This window comes from Pleurodeles waltl, chromosome 10, assembly GCF_031143425.1.
Source record: "Pleurodeles waltl isolate 20211129_DDA chromosome 10, aPleWal1.hap1.20221129, whole genome shotgun sequence".
Classification (NCBI taxonomy): Eukaryota; Metazoa; Chordata; class Amphibia; order Caudata; family Salamandridae; genus Pleurodeles; species Pleurodeles waltl.
Window position 1 is genome coordinate 34409684 of NC_090449.1, and position 16755 is coordinate 34426438.

The following is a 16755-nucleotide window of genomic DNA, read 5'->3' on the forward strand; positions in this document are numbered from 1 at the left end:
TTGACACATTTTGATCCACTGTTTTCCATAAACTTCCTAAAATCTCCTGTTTTCATCCCAAAATTACTTAATTTATAGGGCTGGTCCAGGACCCTCCACTTGCAACAGCCTTCACTGCCCCAGAGATATCAGTGACAGTCAGGTAGTTCCAGAGATATCTGGGTTTTCTGGCTTAGCACACTGGAGTGGTCCTCCATGCCAGGATGCAGATCCAATCTACATAGCATCATCTAAATGAGCAAAGGGATCAGTTACTGGGCCACTGTTTTAATCCTGTAGAGGTCCACATAGATCTTCAACCATCATTAAGGTGGGAGCCCAATGTCCCAAACTGGCAGGAGGGACATCAGATCCAGTAACAGTGGGTTGTTTTGAGTTCAGTTGAGTTCCCAGTGAGCAATCTGTCTATAAATTGTTGATGGGTTAGCTCAGATGCAAATCTCAGTAGCGATGAATTATTTTGGGTCCAATTTGAGGGCCAGATGTAGCTTCCTCTCCTTATAGTTGTGATGGAATAACTCTGATACATCCAACACTAAGATATGTTGGTGTTGAAGATGTCTTCTTGGTCGTCAAGAGTGTACGGACAGTAATCCGGTAATCACACAGATTAAGGCCCAGACCTATTTTACATGACAAAGAGGGCAGTAGTAACTCATCCCCATGCTGCCTAGAAGTGAAGAAGTGGGAGTGGACCACGTCTCAGAAGGGCTTCCTTCTTGTATATTACATTTCAAGGGGAGCTGGAGGCAGACAGTCTGAAGACATCCCTGCACACCCCAAGACTAGGAACTATGCAGCTGAGCCAGGCAGTCCTTAAATATTAAAACATGGTGAAAAGGCAAATGAATCAAAAGCAATTAAAACTGTACCCAACACACAGACATTGAAGCTGGACCTCTGGGCTACCACATGTGTTCAGTTTATCTAGAGGACATATCCCTGTACCTTTACTAATCCCATTTCACTCACTTTCTGTGTAAATTGTAATGCCTTGTTGAGCCATTTAAGGAATATTTCATGGGACATTGTTGCTCTGGTGGCATTTATGGGGTCTTTTATGACTGATATTGACAGGGATTGTCATGTGCTAATTGGGTTTTATGAAAGTATGTTATGAGTTGATAGACCTCAAGGGAAGCCTTTCATGCATCTAATAATGTTCATGAAATACTGGCAATTTCAATTTACTATGTTAAAATGTGTTGATTCTTTGCAGTCGGCATTCTTTATAGATCTCATCCACACCACATTTCCTTAAATTTCTTTAGATGATCCAGTTTTATCACTTTTAACTGCCACAACATTAACACATGTATTATCTTCTAACATATTGTATGGTGGTGTACGATTTGTGGCCTTCAATCATTTTTCTTTTATATCTTTTAAGCTTATTGTTCAATGTCATGCAAGCTTTGTGACTTCTCCCAAAAGTTTTATCCACATCTTACCCGACTTTCTCCGATTTAAAGAGTCAAAAGCGATTTAAAATTGTATTGTTTGTTTCATACAATGTTTTGCAAAATATCTGTAATGGGGACCTCTGTGTAACCTTTAAAAGAATATCTCTAAAACTTTTTGCATTTCCTGCATAAATATATGAATGCAAAGCTACCTTCTGTGCTGAGGAAGAGATGACCATGCTCATGCTACGTATGATGATGAGAAAACTTCCAGCCCAATCAAGTCATCTTCTCTTTAGGGTCACTCGCAACTAGTGCCAACTAATTACTTAATCCTGCACCTTAATTATGGGGCCATGTACAGATGATAATGGCATTAGACAGCTACACTTTCGAGATGTATTATAACTGGTGACTGCTAGATGAAAAACTATATAAACAACTCAGACCCCCAGGACCCTTAAAATAGCACTTCACAATAAGCCTAATTCTCAAAAAATCTAAAATAAATTGCAAAGCATATCCAGGAGAGCCACAACTCTATGGCCCCGCATGGAGGTGTTGGTCGAAGCTGAAGCAGGTCCCCTCCCTGCTAGGACTGATAATCACAAAGAGACCAGAGCTAGAGGTACAGGAGCGCTTGGGAGCCTGACACCGGAACAAAAGTTGGCCTTACAGTTCACCCAGTGGCGTAACAAAGGCCCCCCACATCCCCTGCGGTGCGGGGAGGAGGAGGAGGGAAAGCTCCAGGGGGCTGTGCATGGGCGGCAGACCCCTGCCTGAGTCTAGGGGGGAGCGGACCCCCTCAAGATACTTTGCAGGGGGGCCCCCTCAAGTTTTGTTAAGCCACTGAGTCCACACGCAATGTTCACTTGGGGATGTAGAGATTGTTTTTCTTTTCTTCCTTATGGCTCCAGCTGTATCACCTCAAATTCGTTGGGCCCCTCATTTGTTGCAGGTTTTTTCATTTCAGGCATGGGTAGGGGCCCTGGGTCCAATCTGTCTCCAGAGGCATCTTGTTGTCCTGCATGAGAACACGGAGAGGCAAAGGTAAAGAAGCAGAGAGTGAAAGCAGTGAAAAAGAAGTGGTGAAGAGATCAAAGAAAGGGCATTGGCTCTTAGCTTCAGAGATTACAGCCTCATTGCATAAAGAACTTACTTAGCTTTGGTAAACTACCCCACTCCCTCACCCCATTCCCTCAATCCAATCTACTCCACTCCAATCTACAGTCTACCCCAGTACTACCCCACTCAGGTCCACCCCACTCTATCCCAATCTACCCCATTAGCATCTACCCCGTTCTACCCCAATCCACTCTACTCCGAACTACCCCATTCCACTCTACCCCAATATACCCTACTCCAATCTACCTCACCCCACTCGACACCACTAACTTTTAGTCATCCTGAACAGCAGCCACACAGGTTGTACAATATGAGTAAAACACATTGCCAAAGCCAGTAGCTCTCGCATAAGCGAGACCTATTGTCTTTGCCAATGCTTGTTATGTATTGTTAAACTTGAACTAAAGGGCCAGCACCTGATACTTAAATAGGTAACTGTGCGAAACCGTAGGTAATTTTGTTGTAACTTGGCTACAATATGCTTCTGAAGTGAGTTATTCACACAGTTGCTGTGTTGAAGCCTTGAGGGTGAGAACACCGACTTGTAAAGCTGGCGGGACCTGTCAAGTCTCAAAGTAGCAGTGGCTATCTCATGGGAGGTCTCTCCTTTTATGCTCCTAGAGGCCTTTCCTCAGGAGCAACTTCTGCTAAATTATACCTGGCAGCCTGCTGAGAGGGATCACCAGTTCAGCATCATCATAACGTTCGTCTTCAATGTCACTGTCAGCCGCGCCTTCCATATTTTTCTGGGAATCCATCTGGTTGACGGGGTTCGCATCTCCACCTGCAGGACACACACCAAGGCTGGAGTCAAAATGAGTCTACGGTACACGGACCCTCCTCTTTCATGTACCACCAATAACCCTAGCAAGGCTACTTGGAAGTTGACATACCATCAATTCTCAAAATGGCTGCTACACATTTGAAGAAACTACTATCAATTCTCAAAATGGCTGCTAAACTTTTAAAGAAACTACCATCAATTCTCAAAATGGCTGCTACACTTTTAAAGAAACTACCATCAATTCTCAAAATGGCTGCTATACTTTTAAAAAAACTACCATCAATTCTCAAAATGGCTGCTACACTTTTAAAGAAACTACCATCAATTCTCGAAATGGCTGCTATACTTTTAAAGAAACTACCATCAATTCTCAAAATGGCTGCTACACTTTTAAAGGAAGAGTGCCACAACATGACTACAATGCTACTTAAGGAACAACAACATAATTCCTCTAATTGTCTGTTACAATTTTAAAGGGACAGTAAAATCACATTTCACTATAGCTACCATGCTTTTAAAGGAACAGTGTAAGCTATTCTCAGAGGGACTTTCACAATCTGAGTACGGTTCTATGAGGCTTTCTCATAAGAATAACTATACCTTTAACTACAAATGTACAGCCTTACTTGACAGAGCTAACATACTTTCAGTTTAATAGTCCTTAACTTTTCAACGGGGCTTCCATGCATTGATTGGGATAGTACCAATGTATGACTACAGAACTGTTACTCTTTTATTGAGACAGCGCCCTCATTTTTTAGTAGGGTTGCGCTCATTTCAAGAAGGCTGGACCAGCACCTTTTTTTTGGGGCAATCTCAGTAGTTTAGAGTGTGTCGGGTGTGCACTTAATGGATCCAACAGTATCACTATGTCTTCCTATGGATATTACACCAGAGACTGCATCATGTTCATCAGAAAACAGAAGCATGACAGAGCGAGCCTGCTGCCTGCCATGTCTTAATTTGCACACGTATGAGAGTGAAGTATGAATGAAGACAGCCAAAACCATACCGACACAGCAACGCATTTCCAATCCACACTGCTTGAGGCCATCTGGGACAGGCAGGGTTGAGCCCATACATCACAGACTACCTGGGCTAAGACTGAGGGCAGAGCTCTGCAACCATGTGTCAAAATCACCTGTGGTCTGTCCATCCTGTGTACCTGTGCAGCCTGCCCAGCCTCCCACCGGTCAGAAATCTCTGCCTGCACTACAGATGGCAGGAACCAGCTCTTCGAGCAGTGGGTGGCTATGTGTCCATTATAAACTAAATATTTATTTATGAGAAGCCACCACTATCCCACCATGACCAGTTCAATAATGGATACCTGGAAACCTAAACTGAATGATTGGAGGTTATTAAGGCCACTGAATAGTACAGAAATCTTGGAATTATCATTTTTGTTTACCTCAATGTAGCAAAGTATTGAGATAGATTATTGGCAAAGAAAGGAGTATAAGACCTGGAAAAGACAGGTTACTTCCCTGTAATATTAGTTCCCAGCTGTTCTACCTTCCGGATATCATGTTATAGGATACATGTCAATGTAATAAAAGGTTTCAGAACATGTAGGGAAGCATGTTAATGTTTTGTTTCTCAATGTCATTAGGAAGCAGAGTAGTGTTTAAGGGCCTGATTTAGAGTTGGAGGGTAATGTAAAACCCTTTGTTTTGTGGAGGAAAACCAAGGTTTCCGCCTGCTGGCCTAGCGGGAAACTCCTAATAGGTCTGGCCGGGTTGTCACCACTAAAGCGGCGGCCACCCTGTCGGGAGCTCGATGGACGGGCTTTCCCATCCATCAAACTCATAATGAGGACCTAATTGTATTAGTATATTTTCTGTGTTTGAGGCAGTGACTGGTTGGAAGGTAGATAGAGGTCTTTTGAACTTAGTCTCAGGTAGAGTGCCGAAAATTGCCCCCATACTGAGAGCTGTCTATATAGAAAGAGCACTCCTTGCACTCCTAGGTGCCGATATCATGTGTGGTTGAGTGTCCATGCTGCCTAATAACACTATTGTCTCTGCGCTCAAAATAACCTCGAGGTGGGTCTATCAGCTGCGTATAGAAGAGCAATATCACCTATGTTTTCAACTTTCTTTGCTCAGGCACCAGTGTTATGTTATCCCGATACTGCAAAGAAGTTGATAGTAGACACAGAGCCCTCCGAAAGAGCAGTTGATGCAGTTTTGTTAGAGGAGCAGGATGATGAAGGACAAGAACATCTTGACTCTGATCTACCACATTTTTATCAGAGTCTGAACAGAATTATTCACTTTTTGAAAGCGAACATTTAGCCGTGTAGATGGCTTGTACCAAATGGAAACCTCTTTGGATGGCACTTTAGAACCACTTGAAATCTGAACTGATCATCAGAATTTGAAGTATTGGCAAAATCTGTGGTGCAAGAACAATCATCAAGCTAGATGGCGATCAGTCTTTGTGCTGTACGGTTTCACTATGACTTACCTTCCTTCTTCGAATAGTATATTAGCTCATAGCCTATCCTCTCGTTATCCTGACTCACTGCGTTCTGCCCCTACAGGATCTTTAGCTTGGCTGATAACAGATCTGAACATTGTAAACCCATCCTCTTGAGTTTCCTCTTTACACCCATATGTGCTGGTTGGCCAGTGTATAATCTGGGAAGAGGAGTTGGTTCTGGTGGCTGTCCATTTCAAGACATTGTGCTTGTCATGCATTACGTTGTATCTCATTGCGATCCTTGACGTGTAGCAGTTAGTTGACAGTCTTGATGGTCAGTGGGCCGGATTATGGTTGACTCTCTCTGTAAATACAAATTGGGAGACTTTGTGGCCAGCTACAAAACTCTTTATCCAATTTTCTGCCCCCCAAGGAAAGGTACTCTATTAGTTAGTAGATCTGTGGTTGTAGGTCTGAGATTGTAATTCTTAGAATACCGTGTCTGTCTGGATGATTCTTTCAACCAACCTCTTTTGGTTATTTACCAACAAGCCAGTTTTGTGGAGAGTTTCTGATTGTCCCTATGCTTTCCAGCATTCTGTCAAGCTTATTTAGACTGATGGCAAGTGAGTCCATTACTGAAGGGTCTTGACGGGTCACTGCTGGTTGCACAATGAACTTAGCCAGTTTCAGCTTTTGCATGATTTCTAAGACTACCACAGGAATTATTCGTAGAATAGCGTTTACAGCCTGGCACAATGTGGCTGACAGGAGAATTCATGCAGGGGAATGACTTCTCAGTGTAGCGCCGATATCAAGCCAGTCCGCACATACCTGCTTGCCTCCACCAGCACTCTCCAGGATGGGAAAGGCCGGTAACTGCAGCACGAGTAGTCCAACTTTGCAGATGGCCCAGAACACCTCAGTCCAGCAAGTGGTGGGCAGCATGTGCTGATGGAGAGGGTCCACCTGTCTTTCACTCATGTCAGATTGAAGCCACATGTTTGTGATCCTCATCATTAGTTTCCATTTGAACCTTCCTCCTATGATGGTAAAGGAGCAGTCAAACTATAAGTTTCAAGATTGTCTGGATAAGATTCTTCTTCTAGATTGCTATTTCATTGAACTGCAAAGGAGAGCTAAAGAAGGGGTGCGTAATGTCATCTCTATGCAGAGAACTGAGCCAGTGCCAAGAGCCGTACTGAGAGCTAGCTAGAGTTGATATGTCTGTAGGAGACAGAATGCTCCTCACAAAATATGTTGTTGGATGCTGCACTTGGTGCATAGATAAGCAACAGTTACGCCTACGCCACACTGGCTTCTCCGCACTCGCAAACATACCCAGAGTGCTGTGAACATCAGACATAAACGGTTGTGCTTCAACTGCGGAATTTAGCATTGAGCAGAGGATGTCAAACTTGGGCTTTTTCTTGTGCCAAATGGACGCTATGACTTTCAGTGAAGGGTCAGGGAAAGCGTTGTAATCTGTCCAAAAAAGTGGCCTCTCCACAGAAGGCGATCTGAGGTCCCAAGGCAGGTCCAATTAAATGATTTTACTGTATGTGGGTTGCTGTTTGAATCATATATGAAAAGCTTTCCAAGTGACGGATGAGAAGCAAAGTATTTGTTAAGTAATTTTTTGTAGCATTGTACACGTTCGTGCTATTATTTTGTCCCTGAATGTTTTTGTTTCTACCAATTGGAACTTCTACTGGATCTACTTCTCGATACTCTTGCATGGCTTTTTCGTCTTCTGTGATGTCAATGAGAGTTTGGGACTTTGCTAATAACCTCAGTCTTAATATTCATCTTCATTCAAGATTTCAAAGAGGCTTTTTACTCTTTGTGTTTGATCCTTTTTCCTGGGACCCTCTGCAGGAGAAATATAGCGCCTTTCACCTCTGGACGGAGGCAGAATGGCTACTTGGGCTGAGAGAAGTTGATCTTTGCTTGACCAAGCAAGAGGAGACTCGGCAGACCTTCTCAAAGCCCATCCTTTAAACTATGGTCTGATTTCGCCTCAATATCTGACCTCATATAGAGACTAGAAGGAGCTCCTCCATGCGCCAACATTGACTATGCATCAGTTGAATATGCCTTGTAAGCATCAACTCTGAATATAGCCAACCAAGTGCAGGATCACTTTTGCAAAGGGAAACCATTTAATAAAAAAAAATCATTTTTCAAACATGCATTTCTAGAGGTTTCTTTAACTGAATGTAGTTATTTTCCAATTCAATTAAAAATACAATGAAATCACATCTACAAAATGAGCTATCAACAAGCATTCAGAAAAACATTTGTCACGCATCAAAGTGTTTATCGAAACACACAACAACACCTCTGCGGTTGATAGACCTAAGAGCTGATATTCAGTCACTGAAAGTACGCCTTTCACTGACTTAGCACTGAAGGCATGGTAAGACTGTGCACAGAAACATATCAAGATTTCTAACGAGAGCTGAATCAAACATTAAACGTGAAACTGTTCTACAGCATGCCCCTGCAAGTGTCCCACCCCAAGGAGAGCATTCTGGGGGGCTGCTCATGCAAAGCATTTCCAAAGTGCAGAGGGGGACTTGGTCCTACACACCCACCTAGATGGTATCACCTCAAGGCTTTGTCGTGAACACTGTGGCCAGTTTCATTGATGCCGCCTCTGTTTGTGCCGGTGTCTGCTTTCAGAGTCTCTCGTCTCATTCTAGAAAGTGTGAAGGTCTTAGAGATGTGCCAGGATGCTGGCATCATTCTGCTTACTATCTAGGTGGACGTATTGGTTTCAGTCATGGACACTTACTGTATCGGTTGACATGCTTTTAATGTTTTAGTTATAGGAGCATATAAGCCTTATATGAATCAGGATGACACATTTACCTCCATGATTATTTTGCCTTGTTGATACAAGTGCAGTTATGTTTTATTAATTTAAAGATAAGATCGGCGATCAGGTATTATAAAAACCCAGGTATCTGACCATATGTTAGAGGAACTTCACCTTTGCAGCGTCAGCCAACCCAAGTCGGCAGCCCTGCCGGAAGCGGAGCACGGAAGTGACCTCAGCCTTGCACTGATTGTCATTTCCCAGAGAAATATGTGAAAGATTGGTTGAGTTGCTAGATTTCTAATGAAAACAAGGGCGTTGTGTGATCCATCTCAAGTATCTCCAAATACAGGCTTGCAGTTTATTGCTTCTGCTGTTATTTAGTATAGCACCTAGAAGTAGATTAGGGTGCTGAGATGCAAGGAACTTGTTAATCATACTAAACATGTTCTTGCTCTTTTCACTGATCATAACATGCATCACTACATTTCTTTTCCCTTACGTGTGGTTAACGTTGATGTGTTATGCACTATACTAGGAATTTAAAATAAACTTTTAAAAAGCCCCTCCTCTGTTTCTTAGTGTTATTTCAAGCATGCCATTCAATCACAAAAGACGGTTCGGTGTTCTGCTGTGTCCTGAACTAATGTTGTGGGACTGAGTGTTAAAAGAAACACTTTCTGCGCAGTATTGCTCAGTGGGTTCTGTACTGGTTGCAGACCAAACAGACTTCTAATTTGTATCGGTGCATTGACAGAGTCCTTGCACTAGGAAGAAATCCTACCCCTGCGGATTTGGGGTGATCCCGCAGGAACATATCAGCTTTGATAAGGACATGCCTGTGGTCAAAGAACATTGTTTGTCCCATCGTGGGACATCAAGAACCAACCCCAATGACGTGTAGTGCAGATGTACTGTATTCTTATTGGAAAAGGGAGTTTATTTTATACTGAGCTGATTGAGAGAAGCAGTGTATAGTCCGTCACCCAACAAGGAACCACAACAGGACAGGTCACCAAGCAGGGAATCCAGTCTCTTCACCCAGCAAGGAACCACAACAGGACAAGTCACCAGCAAGGAATCCAGTCTGTCACCCAGCAAGGAACCACAGCGAGACAGGTCACCCAGCAAGGAATCCAGTCTCTTCACCCAGCAAGGAACCACAACAGGGCAAGTCACCAGCAAGGAATCCAGTCTGTCACCCAGCAAGGAACCACAGCGAGACAGGTCACCCAGCAAGGAATCCAGTCTCTTCACCCAGCAAGGAACCACAACAGGGCAAGTCACCAGCAAGGAATCCAGTCTCTTCACCCAGCAAGGAACCACAACAGGACAAGTCACCCAGCAAGGAATCCAGTCTCTTCACCCAGCAAGGAACCACACCGAGACAGGTCACCCAGCAAGGAACCACACCGAGACAGGTCACCCAGCAAGGAACCACAGCGAGACAGGTCACCCAGCAAGGAATCCAGTCTCTTCACCCAGCAAGGAACCACAACAGGGCAAGTCACCAGCAAGGAATCCAGTCTGTCACCCAGCAAGGAACCACACCGAGACAGGTCACCCAGCAAGGAACCACACCGAGACAGGTCACCCAGCAAGGAACCACAGCGAGACAGGTCACCCAGCAAGGAACCACAGCTAGACAGGTCACCCAGCAAGGAACCACAGCGAGACAGGTCACCCAGCAAGGAACCACACCGAGACAGGTCACCCAGCAAGGAATCCAGTCTCTTCACCCAGCAAGGAACCACAGCGAGACAGGTCACCCAGCAAGGAATCCAGTCTCTTCACCCAGCAACGAACCACACCGAGACAGGTCACCCAGCAAGGAATCCAGTCTCTTCACCCAGCAAGGAACCACAACAGGACAGGTCACCCAGCAAGGACTCCAGTCTCTTCACCCAGCAAGGAACCACAACAGGGCAAGTCACCAGCAAGGAATCCAGTCTGTCACCCAGCAAGGAACCACAGCGAGACAGGTCACCCAGCAAGGAACCACAACAGGACAGGTCACCCAGCAAGGAACCACAACAGGACAGGTCACCCAGCAAGGACTCCAGTCTCTTCACCCAGCAAGGAACCACAACAGGGCAAGTCACCAGCAAGGAATCCAGTCTGTCACCCAGCAAGGAACCACAGCGAGACAGGTCACCCAGCAAGGAATCCAGTCTCTTCACCCAGCAAGGAACCACAGTGAGATAGGTCACCCAACAAGGAACCACAACGAGACAAGTCACCCAGCAAGAAATCCAGTCTCTTCACCCAGCAAGGAACCACAACAGGACAAGTCACCCAGCAAGGAATCCAGTCTGTCACCCAGCAAGGAACCACACCGAGACAGGTCACCCAGCAAGGAACCACAGCGAGACAGGTCACCCAGCAAGGAATCCAGTCTCTTCACCCAGCAAGGAACCACAACAGGGCAAGTCACAGCAAGGAATCCAGTCTGTCACCGAGCAGAGACCCACAACAGGACAAGTCACCCAGCAAGGAATCCAGTCTCTTCACCCAGCAAGGAACCACAACAGGACAGGTCACCCAGCAAGGACTCCAGTCTCTTCACCCAGCAAGGAACCACAACAGGACAGGTCACCCAGCAAGGAATCCAGTCTCTTCACCTAGCAAGAAACCACAACAGGACAGGTCACCCAGCAAGGAATCCAGTCTCTTCACCCAGCAAGGAACCACAACAGGACAGGTCACCCAGCAAGGACTCCAGTCTCTTCACCCAGCAAGGAACCACAACAGGACAGGTCACCCAGCAAGGAATCCAGTCTCTTCACCTAGCAAGAAACCACAACAGGACAGGTCACCCAGCAAGGAATCCAGTCTCTTCACCCAGCAAGGAACCACAACAGGACAGGTCACCCAGCAAGGACTCCAGTCTCTTCACCCAGCAAGGAACCACAACAGGACAGGTCACCCAGCAAGAAATCCAGTCTCTTCACCCAGCAAGGAACCACAACAGGACAGGTCACCCAGCAAGAAATCCAGTCTCTTCACCTAGCAAGAAACCACAACAGGACAGGTCACCCAGCAAGGAATCCAGTCTCTTCACCCAGCAAGGAACCACAACGAGACAAGTCACCCAGAAAGAAATCCAGTCTCTTCACCCAGCAAGGAACCACAACGAGACAGGTCACCCAGCAAGAAATCCAGTCTGTCGCCGAGCAGAGACCCACAACAGGACAAGTCACCCAGCAAGGAATCCAGTCTGTCACCCAGCAAGGAACCACAACAGGACAGGTGGGACAATCAGATTAAATACTTTGAAGGGTTCAGGTATGTACAATAAGACACTTCTACTAGATACCTGTTAGACCTGGCAGCTTTTGGCATGTCTCCTCTCTCTTTTTGCCTTCGGACCTCCTGTTTTTATGGTGTAGTGGACTCTGTTTTTGATGGTTTATTGTCTCTGTGTACTTTACCACTGCTGATCAGTGCTAAGGTGCAAGTGCTCCCTGTGTACATTGTACTGTTGATGGTTTCATCCATGATTGGCATATTTGATTTACTAGTAAGTCCCTAGTAAAGTGCACTAGAGGTGCCTAGGGCCTGTCAATCAAATGCTACTAGTGGGCCTGCAGCACTGTTTGTGCCACCCACATTAGTAGCACTGTGAACGTGGCTCAGACCTGCGAATGCAGTGTGTGTGTGTGCAGTTTTAAACTGCTAATTCGACCTGGCAAGTGTACCCACTTGCCAGGCCCAAACCTTCCCTTTTTGTACATGTAAGGTACCCCTAAGGTAAGCCCTAGGTAGCCCCATGGGCAAGGTGCAGTGTATTAATGGTAGGACATGTACTGGTGTGTTTTACGCGTCCTAACTGTGAAATACCGCCAAATTCCAGGTTTAACTGTTGCAAGGCCTAGCTATCTCATATGTTAACATGGGGGCTCCCTTTAAATCACTTTAAAGCGAGATTCCCTCTGAGGGCAGATATAAATATGGAAGTTAGGGTCTCTCAACTCACAATTTAAAAATACATTTTTTTGTGAAGTTGATTTTTGGATTGTGAGTTTGAAAATGCCACTTTTAGAAAGTAGGCATTTTTTTGCTTAAACCATTCTGTGACTTTGCCTGTTTTTGGATTCCCTGTCTTGGTCAGTTTGACAGTTGGGCTTTTTACACCTCTCCTCTAGACAGTGACACAAAGGGAGCTGGGGTGTAGCCTGCATATCCTGATGAGCCATCTGAGCTAGAGTGGAGGGAGGAGTGGTCACTCACACCTGAAAGTCTCCAACCCCCTCGTGTGTGTCTGGTGCCTGGCCTGAACAAGAAAGAATCTTACAAACACTTGAGACTTTGCTTTGAAATTTGCCAACTTCAAAGGCAGAAAGGGGTATAAGGATTGGACCCAAAGCCCCAGACTTTTAGAATCTTTCTGGAATCAAGAGGAACTTCTGCCAAGGAGAAAAGCTGAAGATCTGGGGGAGGAGTACTGTCCCTTTCCTATGTTGCTTTGCTGAACTGGCCTGCAGTTGCTGATTCTGCCTCAAAAGAGTGTAAAGGGTGAACCTTGCTGTGTATCCTGCTTGAGAAAACTCTCCAGGGGCTTGGAGTACCACTTGCCTCCTATTGGAAGTCTCAGGGACACCAAAGACTTCATTTTCCTCAACTTGCAGCACTGGGAACTGTGTGTTTTGTGCTGTTCAAGAGGAGAAACAGCTGTGACGCCGCTAACGATGCTGCTGGCTTGCACCTTGACCTGCCGACACCACACAGAGCTGCACTGCCCCGCTTCGCGCCGTGACCCTGGTCTCACCGACACCGTCATTGGACGACTTCACCAAGCCGCTGCTCGCACCGCGTTCTGTGGGCCCCACACTCTTGCAGCGCCTGCTCACACTGCAACCTGGGCATCCTCGATGATGCCGCTCCTACTGACACCGGCGCCGCTACCTGCACCGTGGCCTGTGGACACCGCTTGTGAGGATCACGAAGCACCGTCCCGCACCGCAGCCCTGGGCCACCCACGCCAGCACCATCCACTCCAGTGTCGTCACCATGCATCCCTGCCCTGGCCTATGGACACGGCTCGTGAGGGTCACAAAGCACCGTCCCGTCCCGCACCGCCGGCTTGGGCCTACTGATCACAGCACTTCACCAATGACGATGACACTGCCTGCACCGTGACCTGGTGTCACTGCACGTTGCACCTCATCCTCTTCACACTGCAGCCCTGGTCTCAGCGACCCGGATTGACACCATCACAAGCCGCTGCCTGCACCGTGATCTGTGGGCACTGCACATCGCATCGTCCTACTTCGCACTGCAGCCCCGACGCCATCCATGTCAGAGGCCCTGACTTCATCAGCCCGGAGTTCGATCCGCAATGCATGTGATTCAACGGCACGACGACTGCCGCACCGACTTTGGAACCGACACTGCAACGCCAGCAACACCGCTCTCCGGAGCTCACCTCAAGGATCACAATGCCCTGCAATTCCAAAGGTACTGTTTGCGAGTCTTGCCGACACCGTAGCTGGCCCGCCACGCCGCGGCTGGCCTCAACTGTTGTTTTTGTTGATCACAACGCCGTGATAGCCCCAGGTGGAGCTATCGACTTCAAGGAACTGTATTTTTTAGTAAATCTTGCAGAATTCATATATTTATTACTGTATGTTGGATTTTTATTGTATTTGGTCTTGTTTTATATAGATAAATATTGGCTATTTTTCTAAAACAGGTGTGGTGTCCTTTTGTAATGTTTTCACTGTGTTACTGTGTGTTATGTGCAAATGCTTTACACATTGCTTCTGATATAAGCCTGACTGCTTGTGCCAAGCTACCAAGGGGCTGAGCAGGGCTTATCTGAGCTGGGTATAACCCTTAACCTGACTAGAGTGAGGGTCCCTACTTGGACAGGGACTAGACCTCATTTCTAACAATGCCATAGAGGTAGTGTAGTCAGAGTGAGATTGCCAACTAACAATCTTAGGGTATTCTTTCATGTAGAGCCCTGAGTGGATTTTACAGAGATCCTACACCTCGGGAACCACTCAGAATGGAGACAACCAAAAATAAGGCATCCTCTTATCGAGATTTAGGGAGCAGCTGGCCTTTAGAGAACTGTGACCTTGCACCAATGCATGCAAATTGTTTCCTAAGTTCTGGTTGCACCGGGTGACAGACAAGCTAGACAATGACATGATGGAAGCGAAAGCTCCAACAAACAAAGGAGAAGCTGAGAATGTTCTCGAGTATTGAATCTTTCATATATTCACATGATTAAATCATTTCCTATCATCAGGCTAGGAATCCCCAGTAATCCTAAATAGAAGTGAACTATGTTAAAAAGACCATAGGCTTCAACAACAGTGTTTGTTTAGTAGCATATCCACCTAATTTGAAGCAACCAGAACTTCAGCCAATGAGGTGGAAGTGCCAACTCTCTTATCCCTTGTAGAGGCCACCAAAGCTCATATTTCTGCTGCAGGCCATGTGTGAAGGTGTCCCCAAGCAGAATTCTGCTCTAACCTTTCAGTGACCTCAACTTGTTCCCTTTTCTGGTCTACCCTGAGACTGAACGAGCCCTACCTTCAGCTTGCAGACTACTGTAGGTTATTTTTAGCTCTTTTTACTGGGCAGGGAGACTGTTTCAGCTACCATCTTTCATCATGGTTGAAGAGATCTCCTTTTAAGGCCTACACTATTTGTGATCAGTAGAATGTCTATACTGTTGACCCACATAAGAATTATTTATTGCCTTTACTCTATGCACAGGCCTCTGCACGGTGACATTTGCAGTACCTTTCCACCGAAGGCCCTAAAGCACGGAGAGAGAAGATTTTCCCTCTATGTGTTAAAAAAAGAAACATACCTTCCTGCCAAGTGGAATGATCATGATTCTGTGAAACGTGGCCTTTCAAGCACTTTCACAAAGTAGGCACAAAAAAAGGAAGCATGTGGACTTTCCTGAGCTGGACTTACAATCTAAAGCACCTGCAGTCATCTCTTGACACAAAAACACTGCTGTTTGTCACATAATTGCCCCAAACATTAAGAAAACAAGCCTGAGCTAAAGGATGCACAAAAATCAAGTTCTCTGGATCATCAAACTGATTTCCAATCTCATCCGGTGTCTTCATCATCGTTGAAGAAAATGTCACTGCCATTGCAAGCCTTTCCAAGAAGTAGCTCATAAGCTACTAGTAGTTCTCCACCTATCAGTAAGTAGCTCTCCTTTGTGCAGCCCAGCCTACTAAATTAAACGTTTTTGCTTGGTTGAATTAATATATGTATGCCAAAATTGAAAAGTCTGTGTACGAGGCGAAAGGTGTGTATTTTCAGAACTCGTTTTCTGATGTTTGGAGAAAAGTGGTTGAATTCCCAAAATATGTTTAAAGTATTTGAGTGATGAATCTTAAGGCACTAGGGGCCAGATGTAGGAAACTACAATTTTGCGACTCGCAAATTACGAGTCTGACCGACTCGCAATTTGCAACTCGCAAAATTGTATGCAGAAAGGTGTTTCAGACACCTTCTGCGACTCGCTATGGGGTCGCAAAGACCCACCTCATCAATATTCATGAGGTGGGTCGCAGTTTGCGACCCCATAGCGAGTCCCTGCACTCACAGGGACGGTGGCCTGCTGTAGTCAGCAGACCTCCATGTCTGTGACTGCTTTGTAAATAAAGCAGTTTTTTTTTTCATTTTGCAGCCCGTTTTCCTTAAAGGAAAACGAGCTGCAAAATGAAAACTAAACCGAAACCATTTGGTTTCGTTTTTTTCAGAGGAGGCAGTGGTCCATAGGACCACTGCCTCCTCTGAAAAAATATTGTTTTTGGCATTCGCAAAGGGGTGAGGGGTCCCATGGGGACCCCTTCCCTTTTGCGAATGAGTTACCACCAGTGTGACACTGGTGGTAACTGCGAGTTGGTTTGCGACTGCATTCGCGGTCACAAAGCAACTCTGAATGGCGATGCGGTCGCAAATAGGAAGGGAACTCCCCTTCCTATTTGCGAGTCGTATCCCTAAATTGCGAGTCGGTACTGACTCGCAATTTGGGGATGAGCATCGCGTTAGGCTGTTTGCATGGCGCAAACTGCATTTTTTGCAGTTTGCGACATGCAAACAGCTACCTACATCTGGCCCTAGGTGGCTTATTACTCATAGAATTACAAGAACATTACTGATAGTATTACCTTGGCACCTGCCAGGGGTTTTGCAGCTGTGGCTGTTATGTATTAGTC

The 16755-nt window shown here is 45.8% G+C and overlaps 1 protein-coding gene across 2 annotated transcripts in view; it reads right to left on the reverse strand.

Moving 5' to 3' along the window:
* Positions 1 to 959: 959 nt before the first annotated feature.
* Positions 960 to 16755, reverse strand: part of LOC138260993 (scavenger receptor cysteine-rich type 1 protein M160-like) — a 179749-nt gene continuing 163953 nt past the window's right edge. For both annotated transcript variants that reach the window (XM_069209573.1, XM_069209572.1), the window contains 2 exons: positions 3187 to 3312; positions 960 to 2427 (listed from right to left, as the gene is read on the reverse strand). In XM_069209573.1, the coding sequence (XP_069065674.1) occupies positions 2309 to 2427; positions 3187 to 3312 (245 nt within the window). In that variant the 3' untranslated portion in view covers positions 960 to 2308. The remainder of the gene's footprint in view (positions 2428 to 3186; positions 3313 to 16755) is intronic.